This window comes from Eucalyptus grandis, chromosome 5, assembly GCF_016545825.1.
Source record: "Eucalyptus grandis isolate ANBG69807.140 chromosome 5, ASM1654582v1, whole genome shotgun sequence".
Lineage (NCBI taxonomy): Eukaryota > Viridiplantae > Streptophyta > Magnoliopsida > Myrtales > Myrtaceae > Eucalyptus > Eucalyptus grandis.
Genome location: NC_052616.1, coordinates 49,036,319 through 49,060,819, shown reverse-complemented (window position 1 = coordinate 49,060,819; position 24,501 = coordinate 49,036,319). Strand labels below are relative to the sequence as shown.

The 24,501-nt window shown below is 37.9% G+C and overlaps 1 protein-coding gene and 1 pseudogene across 1 annotated transcript; one reads left to right on the top strand and one right to left on the bottom strand.

The window, feature by feature from the left end:
* Positions 1-460: 460 nt before the first annotated feature.
* On the top strand, positions 461-24,184 carry LOC104447275 (annotated as a pseudogene).
* On the bottom strand, positions 5,390-8,732 carry LOC104447274 (UPF0481 protein At3g47200). Its single transcript, XM_018875137.2, has 2 exons — positions 8,491-8,732; positions 5,390-7,026 (listed from the first exon to the last, which is right to left on the bottom strand). Exon 2 carries the CDS (start codon positions 6,759-6,761, stop codon positions 5,430-5,432), a length of 1,332 nt encoding a protein of 443 aa, XP_018730682.1. The 5' UTR covers positions 6,762-7,026; positions 8,491-8,732; the 3' UTR covers positions 5,390-5,429.
* Positions 24,185-24,501: the final 317 nt, after the last annotated feature.

Below are 24,501 nucleotides of genomic sequence, written 5' to 3'. Positions count from 1 at the left end.
ATGCTATGTCTATTTTCAAAATCCCAATATCCATTTGCCGTACCATTGAGCAGTGAGTAGCCTCCTTTTGGTGGAAACATAATGTAGCTAGAAGAGGTATACACCGGAAAAAGTGGGAAGATCTGAAAAATAGGAAAGATTGTGGTGGCCTCAATTTTAAAAATTTACTGGATTTTAATAAAGCAATGCTGGGGAAGCAAGCTTGGAGATTTATCTAAACACCGGATGCACTATGGTGTAAAGTTTTGAAAAGCATTTATTTTCCTAGAGGCGATTTCTGGTCAGCAAACAAAGGCTTTCGGCCTTTTGTGGGGGGTGGCAAAGCCTAATGATGGGGAGAGAAATGATTGAACATGATTCTAGGTGGGTAGCGAGGGATGGATAGAAAATAAGAATTCGACAAGACACTTGGCTACCGCCAGGAAAGCTTTTCGGCCCTGCAAATCGGGATGAACTAAGGATGGTGGTTGATTTAATTGATCATGAGTTACATGAATGGAATACTCAACGAGTGAACAACTTGTTCAAGGAAGATGTAGCTAAAGAGATTTTAGCCATTCCCATCGGCTTAAAGTCACATCCAAATAAGCTAGTGTGGACAACAAACAGATCGGGCTCCTATACTGTGAAAAGCGGCTACAACAGACTACATAACAAGGCTGAAATCCCCTCTACAAATATCCCGTATCCATCTTACTAAACTCCTAAGTCGCTATGGAATGAAATCTGGAAGATTAAGACATTTCCCAAAATTCACTTCTTACTATGCAATATTTGCAGCAATACACTCCCCATGAAGGAAAACTTGTATAAAAAGAAAATGCTACCCAATCCCACCTGTCAAATATGTGGACAAGCCCCGGAATCAGTAGAGCACCTCTTCATTCTCTGTGATTGGACAAAAAATATATGGTCAGGCCTTAATCTTCGTGCCGATACATCTCCATAAAGAATTACCCGCATAGATAAGTGGGTCTTTGAAAATCTCACCTCACGAGCGGATCCAAAATTGAAGGGCGAAGGCCCGATCCAATCGTAGCTCAAGAAGAAACGAGCATCACAACTGCACTCTTCAAGAAATGGAACTTGCGAAGGAAGAAAGGCTGAAGAAAATCACCAGAAGCTCCACGATCAGCGCTGAAATGGAACCCACTTGCAGCAAATGAGATGAAAATAAATGTCGATTGCTCCTGGTGCGAATCGTCTAAGGCTAGATTGGTTGCTGGCGTATGCAGAAACGAAGCCGACATCCTCTTTCATGGCTTCGTGAGGTCCATTTTTGCTCTGTCCGTGTGGGTCGCCGAAGCCCTAGCTTTGAGAGAAGCCGCATTCTAGGTACATAACAGAAAACTTGCACGAACAGGAGAAGACTTCAAGCTAAAAGAAACTGATCTGCAAGTGCTCATTTCATCTAATAACCTATCACTCATAAATAGCCTATCAGGCCTAGAGGATCCACCTTGGCCGACCCAGCCCATAGTCGCAGATTGCAGAGAAATTTTGGCTCAAGTTAGTGGAGTGTCAATCATCTATGAACCACGAGATACTAACAAGGCTGCGGATTGGGTTGCCAAAGCCCATCGGACCAACTCACTTCCTAGTAATTGGATTGCAAATCCTCCTCGTTCTCTATGTTTAATTTTATGTTTAGACTTGCCAACTAATGATGCCCCTTTAGCAGGTTAGTAATGAAATTACTATTTTCGACCAAAAAAAAACTTCATTAACCATTTAGCATAGGCTATTTTCGTCAAGAAGAATAATTAGTCCATATTTTAGTAACACCTAACGACTACGTAAATGGATAAACAAGCGGCTGCACCAAGAGTAAGAAGTTCAATTGTTAATCTATAACATTTCAAGTTTTAGAGGCGATTGAGCATCGTTGTTGAAATTCAGGGACGAGATCTAGAACTTTTCAGAGTTTGAGAGTTATTACCTGAAGCGCCAATTAATGGGGATTTGAGCAATTATTGCCCTATATATAGGTCGGTTTTTGCCTGATCTTTTCTAAAAGCCATCTTTTCACATGTAAAAGAAAAAAAATCTCGTTTTTTTTTTATCAAATGTTAACAAGTTGTTAAGCAATATGTTTGATGAGTTCATGCTACCAAATTGGGGGAGAATTATCCAAAAAGACCTAAAAATACGGTATGATTGTTAATTCAATTCTAAATATTTTAATTGTATTGATTTAGTCTTAAACATTTTTACAACTTGCCAATTTAGCCATAAGCATTTCAATTATGCCAATTTAATCCTAAACATTTTAATGATTTGTTAATGTAGTCATAAACCTTGCAATTAGACCAATTTAATCTTTAACATTTTCAAATTGATACAAATTCAGTCAATCTGGCCAATTTTGATCAAAACTTCTTGATGTAGACGTTGGTGATCCTTATGGCATGGTCGGCGCTAATGTTGACATTTTAATTTTTTAATATTTTTTCTTTCTTTTTCTTTCCCTTCTTTCTTTTGGTTCCCAGCACAAGCCATGGTCAGGGACAAGGCTGGCCCTCATCAACAAAAGGAGAAGGGAAATATACCAAAGAAAAAATTCAAAATAATTATTAAAAATGTTTACGTTAGCATTGACATGACCACCGGTGTCTACATTAGCAACTTTTAGTTAAAATTGACCGGATTGATTGAATTTGTATTAATATGAAAAGGTTAAGACTAGATTAGTCCAATTAAAAGATTTAGAACTTAATTGGTACTAATGCAATAAGTTTAGGATTGCATTGGTACTTTTCCCAATTATTTTATGCTCACACTACGTCGTAAGATAAGGCAAATTTCATTTCTTCAGCATGATGGAACCGACGATATCTAGTAAGAAATGTCAAGTAACTTGTTAGTGCATTATGTTTTTCCTCTCTAGTTTTCTCTTTTGCCAAATCTCATTCCCTATCGTGTACTGTGAAACGATTGGCGACGATGGACTGCCCGAAAAGCCTTAGCGGTTTAAAGTCGCATACAACAAGCTAGTCATCATAGCCGAAGCCAAGCCCTTGACTTTTGGTATAAAGGGCGTTAAGGAACACGCCTACTTCCTTCGTGAGGTGAATCTTGCCCGAGAAATCATGAAGAAGCTTTTGTTGAACTTCATGCTCTCTTAAATCTAGGTACTTCAATTCTCCTACCTTATGATTTGCACTTACAGAGTAACATTCCAAAGTTTCGGGAATAGAAGAAGATGCTCACTGTTTCTCAATGATTACTGATCAGCAAGATTTTATGGCTTCATGGACAATGGGCGAGCGATTCCTTCTCTGTATCTTATAGGCATATATCAAAAGAAGAAAGGCCTTTTACACTGTGTTGTTATTGGTGGTGGACCAACTGGGGTGGAGTTCAGCGGTGAATTAAGCGATTTTATCATGAAAGACGTCCATGAACATTTTCCTCATGTGAAGGATTACATCCAAGTCACCCTTATTGAGGTACTCATATACACTTGCATAAAGATGCTCGCATCTATTTGGAAAAATGTAAACGACACTATTTGACAAGTACACCCTTTAATAGGCAAACGAAATTCTGTCGTTTTTCAATGTTGGCTTACGATAGTATGTGATGAATCATCTAACAAGGGTAAGCTGATTTTCTTTCTCAAGTTAACGTCATCTTTTCCAACAGGTCATTTTGGTGCTGATTTAATGCTTTCAATTGCTAGTCTGGTATTCATCTTAAAAGTGGCATGGTGAAAGAGGTGCATGCGAAGAAAATTGTACTAAATGATGGTACAGATGTTCCATACGGCCTCATAGTCAAGTCCACCGGTGTTGGACCCTCAGAATTTATCAAGTCACTTTATCTTCTCGAATCCCTCAGCATGAGGTGAGGGAATAAGATTTCTTCTCTCCTTAGTCATCTAAATCTGCAATAGCAATTTCATGATGAGAACTCTGTGACAATCTTATTTTAGCATTCCACCACCTTCCAATCAAATGATTTGTCCTCTCAACCATTTCAGGATTGGGGTTGACGAATGGTTGATGGTACCTTCAGTGGAAGATGTGTTTGTGCTAGGGGATTGTACGGGTTTTCTTGAACAGACAAGGAGGCTAGTGCTTCCTGCTTTAGCTTAGGTTCACTCACGCTATCTAATTCCTTTGAAGAGGTCTCATCATGGCTTTTCGTTTGATCTATAGTCTTTAATTTTATCTCCTTGTTCTACTTTGTACAAGATGTGGCATGAATTCTTCCATTTGAACTTGGAAGTGGGCATTCACTATCGCTTTCTCATTGCATAAAAGGATCAGTTTTCTTCTTTCCTTGGAAATAATATGAATGCTGATTTCTAAAACAGGCCACCAAAAGGGAAGAAATTCTTAAAGGAGCTGTTTCGTAGGATAGGGAAGCAAAATGGAGGGAAAGCATTTTGCTCGAAAGACATACCTCTAGGAGACCCATTTGCGTACAGACATTTGGGAAGCATGGCTTCTGTAGAGCGTTACAAGGCGCTCATCAATTTACGCCGGTCTAGGGTACATAATATGCTACCATGACATACTAACGGCTTTCTTTCCTAGTACCTAGATTTTGAGATGCCCGTTCTTCCATGATTCACAGAATTGATAGTCGTCCCTTATGCAAACATCATTTTTTAAGGTAGGACATGAAGGGGATATCACACCCAATATTTGTGAGTTGGCTGGTTTGGCATTCGGCTTATCCTATGAGGGTAGTCAGTTGGAGGAACAGGTTCTACGGCACGGTGAACTGGACAATAACTCTGGTATTTGGAAGAGACAACTCGAGAATAGGTTGAAGATGGCAGAGATACATATCTTAGCTGCTTCACACTTGTCTTGAAAGTTTCTCACTTCTAGGATACACTGTGCTCTTTTGGGTGGAAAGGTTCATTTATTTTTCACGAAAGTGTTAAGCATGGCTAGCAAAATAAAGGTGGTTTTGCACAAGTTTACGTTGTTGTGTAACTTTGGTTTTGTCAGTTGTAGAACGCCATTTGATTGGCCGACCCATCCTCAATTCTATGGAACTTGGTAGTGGCTAGGCCTAGGGTGGAGTAAGTTCTAGATTCATAGGCGGGAGATGTTAGGCTTGGCTACCAAAATAAGGATGGTTTGAACTACTTTACCTTCTTCTTCTTTTCTTTTTTCTTTTTTTTTTTTTGGTCATGTAACTTTAGTTTTATCAGTTGTAGAACGCCATTGAACTGGCCAATCTAGCCCTCAGTTCTATGGAACTTGGAAGTGGCTAGGCCTAGGGCGGAGTAAGTTTTGGATTCACAGGTGGAAGGGGATTACCACTTCGTGTTCTCCCCTAGTTATCATCAATAGTCACCATCACTTCATTGATGATAACTATTCATCACTTCAACTCAAAATATTCACTGAAAACATAGTCAATACATGTTATGAAATCAATATGGAGATGCAGTTTCTAGATGCTTGCTGCTAATTTGGGTGATAGTACTGCAGCACAGTGTACACTGTTTGAATCAGGCCTACAAGTGTCACTACAACAGCTAGACCTGAAAGAGCTGACCATGGGTTGTCATGAAAAGCATTTAGGAGCTGTGCACAGCAAAAATAAGCCCGTTCATACTTAAGATACTCATTTAAAATTGCAAAATGCGACGCTAGATAACTCCCCTTAACATCGAAATAAACATCCTTGCAGAGGTCACCGAAGAAGCGTGCAACATCCTCATTGCTCATGCCGTGATTCGAGATGACTTTATGGTTGCGTAAAAGTTGTACATCATTGGCCGTGTGAATGAGGCATCCCATGAACATGGCATAGGCAGTTATGTGCCCGTCCACTTGGCCACGACACTGTTCAAAAGCAACCATATTGGGGAGGATGCAATTGAGATCATGATCTATTTTTATTTTTGGAATTCCAATGGTTCTGTGTCTACTGTCAAATATGATCTCCAGAAAGGTGCTGGCTTCACTTCGCTTGAATCCGATTCCCAATCGACGGAACTCGGAAGCAGATTTGATCATTTGATAAGATGAACTCTCGTCTACTGCATTATCTTGTTGATCTGTGGGTATTAAACTCAGACGAAATAAATCGAGTAGATGCACTCCTTTTGGTCTTTCCCTGACAATAGCAGGTCCTTCTAGGAAGCAGCTAAAGAAACGAAAGGCAAGATTGTCCAAAGACGAGGTTCTTCCTGAAACATTCGTCATTTCAAACAAATCCTCGAGAACAAAGTACGGGATCTGGTTCTCAAGTCGTAAAAGGTCCCGTCCAAGAGAAAGTAACACGAATGAATTGGAATTGATTAATAGGATTCTGTCGGGCGGTACATATCCTGCAATTTGACGGAGGAATTCAATGATGAAGCATCCATCGAGAACCATCATTTTCACAAGATCAGGTCCATTGAAATTCTCAATGCTCTCCGAGTAGCACTGGCGGATAATTTTCTCTTTCGGTGCCACGACATCAATGAGGTTTTCGAGGCGGATACCGTGCGGTTGAGTTCTTTCCAGCATAGTGTGGAGGTATCTCCACTTGTGCACCTGAAACATTTGCAGCGATTCTCCATGGTGGTACGGGCCAATAGAGACGATGCGAGGCAGGCATGCCTCGGCAATTCCTCCGACGAGTGCCTGAGGGACTCTGAAGATGCTACAACTACTTTCACCTGCTGATTCATTCAACAATTTCAATACTGCCTCAATATCTTTTGACATGGAAGGTAATAACTGCTGCCTCATGAGCTCGATCTCACGTTGGGTGGCTACTTGATGACCTCCTCCATCGTTGGCCATGGGCAAGTTAAATTGTAAAATCAACGTGAATTCTTGCTGGAATTTCAATATCTAGATAGAGAATGGAGAGGATATCAGAATTGTAGTGTATCCATGAAAAATGTGAGGGACATGCTGTCACACCTCAAAATCCTACAAGAATAGGAGAATGTCATGGCCATCTTTCCTATTGAAGGACACAGCCTTAAACCATACCCAAAATCCAACTCCCAAAAGTCTTGATCAATAGCACTATTTTACTATCGATAGCTGCTAACTTGGGAACCTGAAAAGATTTGAAAGGGAGGGATGACAACTAAAAGCTAGTGAGTAGCATATAATCTAAGCAGATCGAACAATATATACATATATTTATACAAAGCAAAACTAGAAACTCATACTTCAATCTCATATATAATATTTCAATTCAAATAAGAGTTGTCTTATTACAACAAAGCTTTAAACAAATCAAAAATACTTATTTAATCACAATCAAAATTCAAACATCAATGGTCCAGAACATTAATCAATTTTTATATTAAAAAAAAATCACTTCTATGATCCATTTCATTGATCAATCTCAAATCATATATCTATGGTCTATCCATCAACCATCTATTGTTTAATATATTACTGTGGTTACGACATAACGTATGGTAATAAAGTGACCAAGATTTCCTCATTGGCAAGATCTCCACTTTTTATAAGGTAATGGCTTGGTTCAAAAAGATATCATAAACTGGTATGCATACCCAAAAACCCCTAACTGGATGCACTGTCATATTGAACATCAAGCAATTATCTTCCAATAGCAAAATTTCAATCAAGAATCAATCTCATAAACCACAATACATTTTACAACCTAAAATAAATAATACTTTTGCAAACTCATCTCATCCACTGAAATCCTTTCATAAACTAGTTCGCAAAGCAATACATACATACATACATGCGTACATACATGTCTCCACAATATTTAGTATAACACGTTTTCTAAAATATTCGTAAATAACCAAGGAGTAGATGCTCGATCTTGGTTTTTATGCAACAATGGTGTGATTTCTTAACTCATAGTATATATATATATATATAATTTATATTACTTTCAAAATATGAATTTACAAACTCAAAAAAGAGATGTTACCACTCACTTGGAAATGCCTATGATTAAACAAAAAAGATTATTCAAACCGTTGAACTCGCAATCTTATCAAATAAACAAAAAATGATGTTAAAATCAAGTAAAACACTACTTTAACTATAACTCAATCAAACTAAGCTTAAACGTTAACAAAACTACTCAAATGCACTCGTAAATCGCTCTTCCAAAGCCATTATTTAAAGTCGTTTGCAATGCAAAGTTTGAGAGTTGAACTTGATCGCACCATGACTTTTTTCACCAGACTTTATTTCACGTGAAGTTATAGTTAAAAGAAATATCTTTCGAAATACTAGAAAACCCATAACTTGACTGACCCAAAATCGAGCAAAAACCAACAAAAAACTGTTGGTTGCTATTGGCCATCACGCGTGTACAAATTCAAAAATTTGTTTTGGAAAAATTGTAAGCTCAAATCGAGTTCCGTAAAGTCCTACAACTCTATAACACTTTAAACTAGCAAAACCCACAATTTCTTAGCTTAACAACTTCAAAATTAGACTTTGTAGTTTAAGTTTTGATTAATCCCGAATTTAACTCTTAATTCCGAAAACTTTTTTGATTGGGAGAATGAAGGGCGCAAGCACTTACCCAAACATTGCGAATTAAAGTAAATTTGGCTTGGCGAGGCGTCTAAGGCGAGGATTTGGAGTCGCTCCTCCTCCTTTCTTCTTCTGCTCCTCTTCCTCCTCTTGCCCCTTCTTCTGCTCCTCCTCCTCTCTATTCATTGGGCGAAGTGCTCTTTCTCCCTTTCTGGCCTTTATCTCACGATGACCTTCTTTTTCTTTTTCTTTTTCTTCTCGTGGGCCCCATCCTTTGAGGTGTGTTTCTCAGTGTAATACTAAGAAGTGGATGATAAGATACCTGCGCTGGACATGAATATTTATAGAGTCTTGCTTGTGATAGCCGTACTGCATAAGGCATGCAAAAAGTCTACGTTAATTGTAAGGTGGAAATTTTGGTTCCATACTCTGCGGATATACAACTAAAAAACCGTTCTTGTCCGAACATGCGAAACTTTAGGGACAGCCGTGGAGAGCACGAGTGCTTCCTGTACATCATCCACCACCACCACATTGGATAACCGGTGCTGTACTAGAATTTATCAGATTGCCTCAATCAACTCACACCATGTCATTCTCCCCCCATAATCTCCTCCGTGATATCTTCAGTGGGATTCATATCTAGCAAGTCGTGCTGTTTTGAGCACTCCATTTCTTTTTTCTTTTCTTTTTTAACCCCATTTTTCTGCCGTTTTAAGCAGTCCAATCCTCCATTTCTCCTTTTGCAAAAGTCATGAAAATGAGCGCCATTATGATGTATTATGTACTATCGACTTAGACTTGCTTGATCTTGGAAACAAATGTTTACTGGTAATTCTAGTCGACTGAATCTAGACATTTTTCTTCTCACCTAAGTGCCTAAATGTAACATTTCTTCCGGTCGAACAAACTCTATGCATGTAGACATCTCATCTGCAAATAATTTCATATGTTAGAATTCAACAAGAGATAATGATGAAGAGAAAATACTATTACTATCTTGTCACAACCCTGACTCCATCTCTAGGGTCGCGAGCGATAAGAGTTATTTTCGCGATGTCCCAGGCTCGTCACCGTCACCGTCTCGATTCTTTTTATCTTGTTATCATGCACATGCGAAAATGTGAATGAACAACTCCCGGGACAAATAGCAGCTGGAAGACTGGACATACATCACATAGAATACACTAATTAATATTATAATAAGACTTTTACAAATCCTTTATCTACAGGTCATCTTTTCTTTTTACATCACAGTACAAAGATTTTGATAGATAAGTTTTAAATTTTAGCAAAAAATCTAAATTGACTTTGAAATTTGAAATCACTTATCGAAAAACTGTCACATGTCACATGTCACATGTGACGTGAAAGTATAATTTATTTCTGAGATTCTTAATTGAAAATGGGTTAATACCCTGAAAAACTCCAAACTTGTACACCTGTAACAAATTTACCCAAAACTATTTTTTTGACTATTAAAACCCAAAACTGATATACTTTTGACAAATTTATTTCAAATCGGTACACTTGTAGCAAATTTACCGTTAGTTTTCATTAAATTTTACTGTTAAATTATTAAGTTGAATAACACGTGACAGTTGACTAGTATACCAATGTAGGATTTTACGTTCCGTTTGTCACAAGTATACTAGTTTGGGTAAATTTGTACTACTTTGTACTTAACATCTTCCTTCCTAATTGGGTAGCACATCCCCCAGCCATTATGGGACTTTGTCTTTAACACTCCTGGTGTGAGCCTCCATGTTTGAGAACCTTTTGACTCAATAAAACTTCCTTTGACCGAAAAAAATAAAAAAAAAAAAAAAAAAAAATTGGAAGTTGTCATTCAATGTCTCTTTTTCTAATCGCATAAAGGCTCAGTTTTCTTCTTTCCTAGGATATAATTTAAATGCGAATTTCGGAAACAGATCGCGGAAAGGCAAGAGAAATTCTCAGCAGAGCTGTTTCGTAGGATAGGGAAGCAAATTGCAGGGAAAGCATTTCGCTCAAAATAAATGCCTCTTGGAGACCTATTCATAGACAAACATTTGGGAAGCATGGCTTCTGTCGGGCAATAAAAGGCGAGAAAAGAGGGAAAAAAAAAAAGAAAAGAGGAGGAGAGAATTAATTAAATGATTAAATAAAAATGAGTGAAAAAAAATGAGATGAATAAAAAATGATGAAAAAAGAGGAGTTTTAGTTGGAGAGTCCGAAATGCCTTCTTTCTTTGCTTGGATTTCAGCCCAGATGAACCGAAAGAGACCTATAGCTAGAGCAGAGAGCATTCGTTGCATAGATTTGAGAAACTTTTGAGCGTCTAGGAGTCATTCTCTCAGTGATTTCCACTGAATCCTCTCCTGCCTCTGCGTTGCCAATCGTTGCCATCGTCGGATCGCTTCTCGTCACTGTCGGTTCGACCGCCACGGGAAGCTCTGTTTGCCCTGTTCTTGGCCGCGAGGACTCGAAGCAGGTTATTTGTGTTTGAAGCTTCATAGCCGTTGTTCATCTTCACAGTCAACGCTTCCCAGATCTTCCTTGTGCTAGCTTGATTAGTTATCGCAATCAAGAATTTCTCCTTACTGTGGTAACACTTCAACTGGATCTTGCTTTGTTCTGATGAAGGAAAGAAACCGAAATGGCATGATTTCTGTTACGATCAAATCAGCTCTGTAGGAGGTGATTTCATTGATTGCGCACACGCGGGAATCACTTTTCTATGAATTTAGCATCAAATTCGAGCTTATTACACTCCCTGTAATCGTTCGACTTGGAAACTTGTTAGCATTGTTCACCTGGAGCAATCTGAGTCGGTAACCATTTGACATGATTACATGCGTATTTTACATTTGCTGGACATACTGCTGAATCGCTGTTCTCTGTCTTGTGTTATATATTCCCACGGTTATCAATGGTGGTTGTGGGCGAGGTGATGATGCTGAATCCATGGCCTGAGTCTTGACCATTACATACATCTGCACCAGTTTGCTTCTTGTGCCCCTGCTTGCTTTAATCATGCTGTATATTTATGAATAATAAACGGTTGATGATTGAGGTGGAGATTGATGGTTGACGGTCCTGTTAGGCGGTGGCTGACGGTGGTGGTTGATGACCGGAGGCGGTCAATATGGGGGCCTGGTTCATGCACTCCCCTAGTGACCATCACTTTAGTGATGATAACTGTTCTGTCACTTATTCAAGATTGATTTGGCCACAAAGAAAGTACCAATAACTCGAAATATTCATTCAAAACAGAGTCAATACGCGTGATGAAATTGATATGGAAGACAGAGCTTCTACATGCTTTCTCTTACGAGGGATGATATAATTGCAATAAAGCATAGACTATTTGAATCATGCCTGCAAGTGTTGCTACAATAGCTAGGCCGAAAGAACTTACCATGGGTTGTCATAAAAAGCATTTAGGAGTTGTGCGCAGCAAAGATACGTCCGTTCATACTTGAGACACTCGTTTAAAATTGCGAAGTGCGACTCTAGATAGCTTCCCTTGACATAGAAAGTAGCATCCTTGCACACGTCACTGAAGAAATGTGCAACATCCTCGTTGCTCATGCCGTGATTCGAGATGACTTTACGATCACGTAAAAGTTGTACATCATTAGCTGTATGAATGAGGTATCGGTACCCATGAACGCGGCATAGGCAGTTATGTGCCCATCCCCTTGGCCACGACACTGTTCAAAAACAACCATGTTGGGGAGGATCCAATTGACATCAATATCTATTGTTACTTTTGGGATTCCAATGATTCTGCGCTCGCAGTCAAACTTGATCTCCAGAAAGGTGCTGGCTTCCCTCTGCTTGAATCCAATTCCCACACGACGGATCTCGAAAGCAGATTTGATCAGATGATGAGACGACCTCTTATTTACTGGATAAATGTCTCGTTGATCCCATGGTATTAAACTCAGACGAAATGAATCAAGTAAATGCACTCCTTTTTTAGATTGCTCCGTCTTTCCCATACATTGCCAAATACTTCCGGAAAGCAGCTGAAGAAATGGAAGGCAAGATCAGCCAAGGACAAGGTTCCTTTTGGAACATTCGCCGTTTCAAACAAATCCTCGAGAACAAAGTACGGGACCTGGTTCCCAAGCCGAAGAAGGTCCCGCATAACGGAAGCTAACACGTATGAATTTTTTATTGAGGGATCACTCTGTATGACCCCTGCCATTTGACGGAGGAACTGAATGATGAAGCATCCGTCAAGAACCATCATTTTCACAAGATCAGGTCCACTGAAACGGTCGGTGCTTTCCGAGTAGCACTTCTGAATCATTTCCACTTTCGGCGCCAATGTATCGATGAGGTCCTCAAGTCCGACACCGTGCGGTTGAGTTTGGTCCAGCATGCTTTGGAGGTTTCTCCACTTGTGTTCCTGAAGCATTCCCAGCTGCGCTTCGCCATGGTGGTATGGGCCAATAGAGACGATGCGAGGCCGGCACGCCTCGGTGTTTCCTCCAGCAAGTGCCCGGCGCACTCTGAAGACGCTACATCTGCTTTTGCCTGCTGATTCAGTCAACAATTTCGGCACTGTCTCAATATCTTGTGACATGGAAGGCAATAGCTGCTGCTTCATGAGCTCGATGTCATGTTTTTGGGTGGTTGCTTGATGACCTCCTCGGTTTTTGTCCATGCCGATTCAAATTGTAGAATCTACGTGAATTTCTTGCTGGAATTTCGATAGCTAGATAGAGAATCGAAATTCCTAGCGAAAAAAAGGAAAAAGAGAGAAAGATGGAGAATCGAAAGGATGTCAAGAGCAGTGCAGTGTATCCTATGACAAATGCCAGGGGAGAAGCTTGACTTACATGTAGTAAAGTCATCGAGTGCTCATGAGCTGTCGGATGCTGATTGACAATCATCATCAAGCGATAGATCGACCATGAATTTTCACGGCCGTCTTTTTTGTAAAAGAAATGACTACGTGTTAGCGAAAGAGCAAAGCGATGGTGACAACCCCTTAAATTTTTTCCCCAGTAGTGGTGCTTTCCGAATACACATTACTCCCCGGAAACTGGCCTCCTTACTACGGTTTTCATGAGAAAAATAATATCTTTTACCTGCCATATAGGGTTCTGAGAAAGAAATTGAATTCTTAAGATATTCTAATTGACGTACATACAGAGCTTGTAAAGTTAAAACTGTATTATTCTACGCAAAATTCGTTACTTTTAAAAGATTAGGTTTTATAAAATTACGAAAAATACAAGCTTTTACATGTTTTTATTTGTATAGTTTGAAAAGTTTTTTTTTTTTTTTTTTGCTAAATAAAAATCTAATTGGGAAAGACATTACATTTTAAAAAACTGAAACCCACCATATTCTCTCCTTCTTTTAAATTACCTCCTTCCCTCTCCCTTTTCTTAACTATCATCTGGCCCTTGACTCTAGAAACCCACCATATTCTCTCCTTATTTTACTCGCATCAACTCAAAGGTTAGGTTTAACATTTAAATGAGCAATTATGTGAAAAGAATAAACTCATAAAGGCTCGTGCTTTTTCCATTCATTTTTGCACTTCTGATGCCCTATTATCTTAAATTGATCATACTATCTCTTGTAGGTGCCAAATTTAGAATTATTTTTTTTTTACCTTTTTTTTTTATCTTTCTTTGGAAATTCTGCATTTAGAATTGACAAAAATATGCATTTGGCAATGTTCTGATTGGATTGTCTCATAATGCAATTACAATTTTCATAATTTATTTGTCAACAACTAATTATTCCACTTGATCAGCCATACTTTTTAATTTTGTTAATGTAGTCCAAAACTTTTGGGTTATATTTGAATGTAGTCTTTCCTGCTAATTGCCATTGAAAATCGCTAATGTGGCATCTAGTCATTGCCGGCGTCCTAAGTGGCATGCTAATGTGGACAATTTATTAATTTCCACGTCATAATTTGCGATGGCAAATGGCAAGATATGCTATATTTAAATATCACGCAATTGTGTAGGACTATAACATAATTAGAAAGTTAAAACTGAATTGATATTTGTAAAATTTGTTTAAGACTAATTGATAATTTTCTTAAATATTTAAATAATCATTCATTCAACGACACATGTATAAGCATTTTTAGGAAAAGTACATTAGGAGTACCGTAACTTTTATACAATGCTCATTTGAGTGCCTTAAATTTGAAAAATCGATCATTTTAGTGTTATCAGTGATTTGTCTTGCTAGAAAATCTAATGTGGACATTAGTTGTCCTACGTGATATCTCTGGAGTTGATGAGGATAATTAATAAAAAATTCAAAAATAAAAAATAAATCCACATCGGAATGGGAAATTAATAAAAAAATCCAGGTAGGAAGATTTGCGGAAAAATGGTTGATTTTATTCTAATGTGGTACTTAAGTAAGCAGGAGAGAGAGAGAGAGAGAGAGAGAGAGAGAGAGAGAGAGAGAGAGAGAGAGAGAGAGAGAGAGAGAGAGAGGGGTTATAGCACTCTTACTGAACTTGTCCCTAGTTCTACTATGTGTAACTTTTCATGTACAAGAAAGATATTTTTAAAATAAGGTGGAGTTCGACTTTCGACTAAAAACAGAAGAAGTTACAAATAAAAAGTTGATTTAAGGTTCTAATATGTTATATAGATACCCATAGATGCATGAATAACTTTATCCACTTTTCATGTTCTAAAGTTACGCATCTCAAATGTGAAATATATGAAACTGACGTGTCCAGAGGTCAAATATCGGACTTCAATACCTGTATAGTCCTCGATATTTTCTCACAACCTGCTGGCATTTTTTAACTCTTTCATTCTCTCAGTTATTATCAAACAAGTTGCAATGGCTTCTTCTAACATCTTCACCCAAGCTTTTGTTCTCTTTTATAAATAACTGTTTTTTTTTTTACCAATTTAAAGAAGTCATTAACGATCTTTTGTTGGAAATGCCCTTTATTTGATCGAGTTGATAGACCATCTCCTCCTTTCAACGACATTTGGAGACGCATTGGAGTCCAACAGCAGCAAAAAACACACCAACACGTTTCTCAACGTTGAAACGCTTCGTTTCATCCTGTAGGCTTGCTTTCACGTCCTTTCTTCTTGCTCCATTTTCTAGTAGGTCTCCATGTAAACATGTTCTTGCTCTTATTCTTTGATTGGTTGCCGTTATCGTATGGTTTAGGCACCGGTTTTAATTGATTGTTGGTTTTTCTTAACAGAGCTCACTGGTTAGATCTGCAGTTGGTTTATTTTACCTCTTTGTAGTTTGTCCATTACATATTCCTCACGCGATTAGTGCGCTCTTGAACAGTGTTACCTAATGACCATTGATGTGTAAGAGTTTTTCCTAATGTGGACTAAATTAATTGATATTGTAATTTACTGTTTTTACGGCTACCGTAAGACAGGGTTGGTCTAAGGTGAGATAGAAGGTTTCTTAATTAGTCTAATATGGGTTGGCTAGTGTAAGCCGAGTTGAGCCTGACCCGTAATGAGAGGGACTGGCTGGAAACTCTATAAATAGTGCTCAAGTCTCTCCTCTAACTCTAATTCTCACATGTATCCTCACCTAAGGGGCGTTTACCTAACGCTGCACGTGAGGGGGGCCGCCTCATTGAGCCAGTGATACGGAGGGCAATAGAGGAGAAGGACTTGATGCGTGGATCCCCTTGATATATGTGGGTAATCCTTTTTCCTGCTTCCGCTTTATGTTCGATGGATCCCAAAACAGGTGCGTTAATCTTTCTACTCAATTACGTTCTTGTTTTGGTTATGGAGATCTTGGGATTGCGCAATTTGCGTCCAACATGTGGTATCAGAGCCTCCATAACCTTAGAATTTGAACGCAATTGATTTTGCCCTAATTTGTACGAATTAGCCCTAATTAGTGCGAATCTTGCCCTAATTTGCGATTTTCGAGACTTTTCGTTCAATAAAAATTAAATTAATTTATATATTCGGACTGGGCTCGACGAGACGAAGAAAACCATGGGCGGCGCATCGCCAGAGAAGGTCGCACACTCCCCCACGCGCCTCCTGCGCGTCGAACACGCGCCGCTCGTGTGCTCCACACGCCGCGCACTCAGGCGGCGCGTGCAGGCACGTGGAGGCTCCGTTCGGCGCGTGTCTGGCGGCGTTGGACTCGTACGGTGATTTCCTATCTCGTGGTATATTTATTTTATATGTTTGATAATTTTATTGATGTGAAAATATATACGGAACCCTAAATACGTGTATTTTTGCGTATTTTTCTTATATTTTCTGTGATTTTGGAAATATAAGTGTTGGGTTATAGGTATATTATCACATAATCATTATAAAGGTGTGATTCATCAATAAAAATCAAATTTTATTGTGAACTGTAGCTGGCTTAATGAGATTCAATCATTATGAGATAGTAATTGAATATATCTTAAGATAATGAGAAACAATAAAGATTATGAAACTTTTGTTACTCAAGTATACTCCTTTACACACTAGTAATCTTTGGATGATAGAAGACTTAAGGACTCGTGACCAAGCTGATGTACTGATTAACACATCTACTGAATGTGGGTAATGCATGTCAATTAAGTTATTGCATATTGTACATGAACTCATCTGGTCACTTGTTTTTTTTTTTTTTTTTGGTCAGTATCTGGTCACTTGTTAATGTCTATCAAGTTGAATATTTTTTATGGTTAAGGAGTATGACAACATTTATGCAGAGCAATAATATCTATTGTTAAATTTTAGATATTTAGTTCTCTGGTTTGACTCAATTAATAGGTCACTGGTTGATTACAATGATAATTTGTTGCTTAAAATTGGCTAATAAATCATATGTTGGCCTTGGAGTCATGTTTTGTCGTATGAAACTCATGAACAATAGTGCTTGTTGATTTGGTGTATCCTGTATTACTATTGATGTTAATTTGTGAAAGATATTTTAGATCAGCATTCTTTTTATGTTGTTCTGGTAATATGTAATCAGGGTGCATAAGAGATGTTTTATTCTCTGTTATGAGAAGTTTCTTGTGTTCTTTTGTAATCAATGATCTCATTAGAATCTGTCAAAACAGGTTCGCTATATATATATATATATATATATATATATATATATATGTATGATTAATTTTTATTAATGAATAAAGCAATATAATTAGCATAATATGTGATTTTGGTGATATGCTGCCCCTATCACTAAAGTTAAAATCACATGTATATGGTGTATGTGAGGACTAAAGTTTATATCCCTGGTATGAGAGAATTTCAATGATTCAATTGAGTAGTGACCGCCAAAGTGGCACGCTTGATTGAGTTTGAGAAATTTCGGTCTCGTATGATAATTGGGATGTCTCCTGGTCTAATGCGTAATCATACTCCCAAAGGAGGTGATTGTGTATTAGTTCATGGAGGGATACATGATAGTGTGGTGGAGGAGTGACTGATTCTAGTGATTCATATGCCCAAATGTGATGAATTTACAAAGAATTGGAACATATTCTCATAACCCTTATCATGTGGGGAGTGTACAATTGCATGTCATGTATTCTGTCCAAATGTGATTATGTGATTTTGCATGTAACTCTCTAGATGTGTACTTGTACGTCAAGTTATACAATGCTCACATGATGCTAATTATATACTGCTTGTTTTTCAGTCACCTTTTCTGTAAATGGTAATTCCGTCATCATTGAGGTTTTTTTACTGCTTCAAATTTTAAGTTGTGGACATATGATTTGTTGCTTGAGAAAAGAGCAATTGAATTTGCTTATTGTCCATGAAGCATTCCATTCTAGAACACTTGAAAAGAGGTTTGCCTGCAGACTGCACTGCTATAAGATGAAGGAAGCCTTAGTTGCTTGAAATTATGTCTTGTCTGATATTGAAATTAGGACACATCTGCAAAAATTGTGTTTAAATCCTAATGACATATACATCTCGTATATGATTAAAAATGTTGTCAGGTTTAACAATGGCAATGAGTATTTTGGCAAGTATGACAATGCGTAATAGCTTAAAGGGTCATTTGTCAAATACTTGATAGATTCTGGGGTGGTAATTTAATTACTATACCTGAAAATTCTGACAAAAAGATTTGGGCGAAAGGCATAAATGCACCATATTGAACATGGTGATGAGTATGATTAGTAAGACTATTTATCTGGTTTTTTGTGGGCTGATATTATGAAATCAAGGGTATTGATTTTATGACCCTAAAGAAGGTACAAGAATTATAGAATCACATATTCTAAAGTTTCTAAATATTGATGTAATTATAGAGGATAACTGCTCTCAGATTATTAAAGATAATAGTATGATGGAGGTTACTATGTTTTTGTCTTTACCTATACAGATAATTATGGAATCTCCTGTAACCATAGACTAAACTTGTTGAGGTTTAAGGTACTATTCTTGATATAGTTTATAATGAAATTTCTTAAACCTCTCAAGTGCAGAATGAAGTGGTTGCAACTTTATTAAGGAGATTTGTTAAGGAAATATGATCAGTTATACCATCAGACTATATAGTCTATTTGTGAGAGCATGATTACAATATCCACTATATGGTTGATGTAATGACATATTTATAAATGTCGTTTCTTATTCTCAATTAAGTATGTGATTAGATGCCATAAAATGCGATATACAATATATGAAACATGTTTGGAAACTTCTTGACTTGTCTAAAGATTACAAGTTCATTAGTTGCAAATTGGCATTCAAAATTACAAGAATTTCAAAGAAAGATTGTGGAATTTAAAGCCAAATTGATAACTAAAGTTTTCACTCTAAAAGAGGGGTGGATAGTTTATAGTGAAGAAATAATTATTTCTTTAAATATTCTTTCAGAGTGAACGTGCCATTAATAACTCTTTTTTATTTGGAGTTACATTAAACAGATTCAAAATCTATATAGTGCAACTAGATGATTTTGCAGCAGATTCAAGTAAACTTGTATGTAGACTGAAAAGTTCTAATTCATGGTCTTAAGCAAGTTTCCAGACAATATTCTTAAAGTTTCATAGTGTTGTTATTTTGTTCAATTGGGAACAAAGTAATTCAATATACTGCAAGGTCAGTGGGAGGAAATTTATTTTTTCTCATACTTTATGTACATGGTGTTTTGCTTACAAGTTGTGACCTTGAGACATCTTATATCCTTTGTACTGAGGTCTGTAAGGATTGTTTTTGCCATATTATATTAGATTTTCTCTGAGGACATTTGCTGATTGTATATTGGAAATATTCAATATACATCATTGCAAGCCAGGAATTACTCCTGTTGTTAAGGGTGATGGACTAAATCTATCACATTGTCCTTATTTAGATATTGAGAAAATCTAATTAAATGGTGTACCTTGTGTCAGTGCACTTAAAAGTATAATGTATACTCAAATTTGCACTAGACTAAATATCGTCTTTGTGACGGGACTTCTAGGAAGATATCAGTCAAATCCATGACGTGATCACTAGGTTGTTGCCAAGAAGATTTTAAAGGTACTTAAAGAAAACAAGAGATTATATGCTAATTTATAGACATGTTCAATTCTTGCAGTTAGTAGGGTATTTAAATGTAAACTTTGCTGGCTATTCTGATGACATGCAATCAATAACATAATACATATTTATGTTAGCAGTAAGTGCAATAAATAAAATTATATGTCATCTTCTACTATGTAAGCAGTGTTAGTAACATTCTTTTAGGCTGTTACTTGGGCTTTTAAGCTCCAAAACCTCATTAAAGGAGTTGATCGTTTTAACTTTATGTATAGATCCATACGGTTGTATTGAGATAACAAATTTGTAGTATTATTTATTTACTACAGAGGTCTCAAGGGATCTAAATATATGGTGGTCAAAATTTTTTACCAAAAGCAAACAGTACAGAAATGTGAGGTTTTAATATAGTATATATTTCACAGATGATGTGATTGCAGATCCACTAACTGAAGGCCTACGCTCGTGTGTATTTGAATGACATATTGTTAGCATGGGCCTAGGAGCATCATGAGATGCTGTTATTTAGTGGAAGCTATTTTGGCTTTACTCTGATAAGGGTTTCATCTGTATTCGTTACATTTTGTAACGGTTTGATATGTATCAACTTTTGCATTCAATAAAATATTTTTGAATGTATTATTATTATGTTGAATACATATTGATAAAGTCTCAAGGGATTGTATAAACCTTGAGTGAAGGCTAGGGGCATCTGAGCATCCGGTTATTAGCCTTGTGCATATGTCTTGTGATACATAAATAAAGGTTAACCATAAGGACAAGACATATGTGGGTTCATTGGAACCATAAAGCATTCTCTAGTGGCACACGTTTTTGTGACGCCTAAAGTTAAGAGAATGATGACTGACAAATGGGATCTCTCTATGAGAGATGTTATCCATTTGCCACACTACCATATTGAATCCATATCAATAAAGTTGAGAACATTCGTGACCATGGAAGGCTCTGTGTGTATACATGCAGTTACTGCCATGATTCGGTGTTTAAGACTTTATGGGATAGGATTGACTATTAAGAATTATCTCTGAACCAAATGAGCGCACATACAGTACGATTTCAATTAATATAGTCCAAGTGGGAGAATGTAAGAGTTTTTCCTAATGTGGACTAAATTAATTGATATTGTAATTTACTGTTTTTACGGCTACCATAAAACAGGGTTGGTCTAAGGTGAGATAGAAGGTTTCTTAATTAGTCTAATATGGGTTGGCTAGTGTGGGCTGAGTTGAGCCTGACCCGTAATGAGAGAGACTGGCTGGAAACTCTATAAATAGTGCTCAAGTCTCTCCTCTAACTCTAATTCTCACATGTATCCTCACCTAAGGGCGTTTACCTAACGCTGCACGTGAGGGGGCCGCCTCATTGAGCCGGTGATACGGAGGGCAATAGAGGAGAAGGATTTGATGCGTGGATCCCCTTGATATATGTGGGTAATCCTTTTTCCTGCTTCCGCTTTATGTTCGATGGATCCCAAAACAGGTGCGTTAATCTTTCTACTCAATTACGTTCTTGTTCTGGTTATGGAGATCTTGGGGTTGCGCAATTTGCGTCCAACATGATGTGATCCATCTTGAGGGATTAATAAAATTTTCAAGTGAAAAAATCTCTGTTCTTGCCTTTTGTTCTGCTTTTGTCTGGGGGTTCATTCAATGACAGAGAACGTGAAATGAACTTCATTTCTACAATTGACTCGTGAAAAGAGGAATTTCGCCATGTACATTTACAGCTTTAATTGTTTAAAGGAAACCATTTGTCTCGGTTGACATTCTTTTTTCATTGTTCTTGGTCATGGCATACCAAGAAAAACTCCATGCTTATGCTCACACTAGTGAGATTTGCATTTGGTGGATGTTAGGAGGGCAGTCAAATGAGATTGATGAAATCATCAATTTGGTTGTTGCACAAAAGAATGAGCCTTTGATTAAATGAGACTGTTAAAATCGACCCCTTTCCTCCAAGAAATATGAGCTTTTTTCGTCTTTTATTTGTTTATGGAAAATCAGAAGAAATTTTCTCATTATATGAGAGCATCAGATATCCAGGTCTTGAACCGACTAAGCCCGGAGAAAAGCCGAGGGTGGTCGTTCTTGGTACCTGTTGGGCGGCTTGCTGGTTTATGAAGCGGCTTAATATGAATGTGCATGATGTCGTGTGCATTTCACCCTGAAATCACATGGTTTTCACTCGCCTTCTTCCGTCGAACTTTGGAGTTCCGTTCAGTGGCTGAGCCCGTTAGCCGGATGCAGCCTGCTCTTGTGGCAAACCCCCAATTCGTACTTCTATTTGGCTTCCTGCACTGGAATTTGACGCTGACGAGCACGAAGTAAGTTGAACATCTGGCTATTCGCGGTGTGCAGCTGGAATTTTCCTCCATGTTCTTCAATTAGCAATTGACAAACATCAGAAATTTATTTTTACCAAAAAAAAAAAAAAAAAATCAGAAATTTATGATATACTGCGTAAACAATTGTCGACGTGCATTGTCCAAGCATTTGCATTTCCGTGAAGGCCCCCGGCTATAAAAGTCCCATGTGCGGTTACCTGGCAAATCAATTATTCTAACAAATATCAACATGCATTGTCCCCAGTGTTAGACATGTTGAGAAGTGTTTTAGGTACATACTATACAGTGAGATAAGGTAGAATTTCATTTCTTCAGCATGATGGAACAGAAGTCGCACCTATAAGAAATATCAAATAACACTAGTTGTTCCAAATCCACTATGTTTTTCCCTTAGGGTTTTCTCTTTTGCTAAATCCCATCCCTTATCGATCAAGGAACATGCCTACTTGCTACGTGAGGTGAATCATGTCCAAGAAATCAGGAAGAGGCTTTTGTTGAACCTCATGCTCTCCGAAAATCCAGGTATTTTAATTCTACAACTATATGAATTGCGCTTACAGAGCAACCTTCAAAGTTTCAGGAATAGAAGAAGATGCTCATTGTTTTCACTTACAGTTTCTCAATGACTAAAGATCTTAACAAGGGTAAGTTGATTTTCTTTCTCAAGCTACCGTCATCTTTTCTAGCAGTTCATTGTGTTGCTGATCTAATGCTCGCAATGCTAGTCAGGAGTTCATCTTAAAAGAGGCCCGGTGAAAGAGGTTCATGCGAAGAAAATCGTGCTGAATGATGGGACAGATGTTCCATATGCTCTCCTAGTCTGGTCCGCCGGCATTGGACCCTCAGATTTTGTCAAGTCACTTGAACTTCCCTAATTCCGCTGGTGAAACGCAGGAGAAAAGATCTCTTTTCTCTCCTTTGTCGCTTAAATCAACAACTTCGTGATAATCTCATTTTAGCATTTGACCATCTTCTAAGTGGACGATATGTCCTCTCAACTATTTCATATCAGAGTGCGTTGGCTAATCCAACCCAAAACCTTAAAGTCAAAGATTGAGAGATGCCATATATATATATAAAGAGCAAATAAATCTCATAGTGAAATAATATGTGATCGAGTTTTCTTGAAGAGACGAGGCTGGTGCTTTAGCTCAGATCCAGTCAACCAATCTGACTCCTTTGAAGATTTTTCGCTGTTGTTTTTGGTTTGATCTCCACTCGTTTGATCGACAATCTTCATCTCCTTGCTCTACTTTGCACAAGATGTGGCATGAATCCTTCCCTTTGAAACTGGAATTGGTCATTCGCTATCTCTTTCTTATTGCATAAAGGGTTTATTTCCTCGGAAATAATATGAATTCTGATTTCTGAAACAGTTCGCGGAAAGGGAAGGGAAATTCTTGGAGGAGCTGTTTCATAGGATAGGGAAGCAAAATGGAGGGAAGGCATTTTGCTTAAAAGACATACCTCTAGGAGACCCATTTGTGTACAAGCATTTGGGAAGCATGGCTTATGTTGGGCGTTACAAGGCGCTCATCGATTTACGCCAGTCGAAGGTGCATAACGTGCTACCGTGCGAAACTTATGGCTTTCTTTCCCAATACCTAGTACTCTCCGATTCATGGAATCAATTGATGTCACTTATGCAAACATTCTTTTATGCAGGACGCGAAGGGGATATCGCACGCAGGATTCGTGAGCTGGCTGGTTTGGCATTCAGCTTATCTCACAAGGGTAGTCAATTGGAGGAACAAGTTCTACGTTGTAGTGAACTAGGTGATGACTTTGGTATTTGGAAGAGACAACTCGAGAATAGGTTGACAATGGTAGAGACGCATTTTATGATGCATTGGGCTCTTTTTTGGGTGGAAAGGTTCATTTATTTGTAACACAAGTATTTAGCATGGCTAGTACAATAATGATGGTTTTGCACCAATATGCCTTTTTTGTCGTGTAACTTTGGTTTTATTAGTTGTAGAACACCATTTAACCGGCTGATCCGGTCCTTAGTTCCATGGAATTCGGTAATGGCTAGGCCTAGAGTGGAGTAAGTTCTGGATTCCCAAGCGGAATGGGATCACCAGTTTGTGCTCTCCCTTAATGATCACCACTTTAGTCATGATAACTGTTAATCCACATACTCAAGATTGATCTGGTCAAGGAAAGTATCAACAACTCAAAAGATTCACTAAAAACATACTCTATATATATGGAATGAAATTGGAAGAGG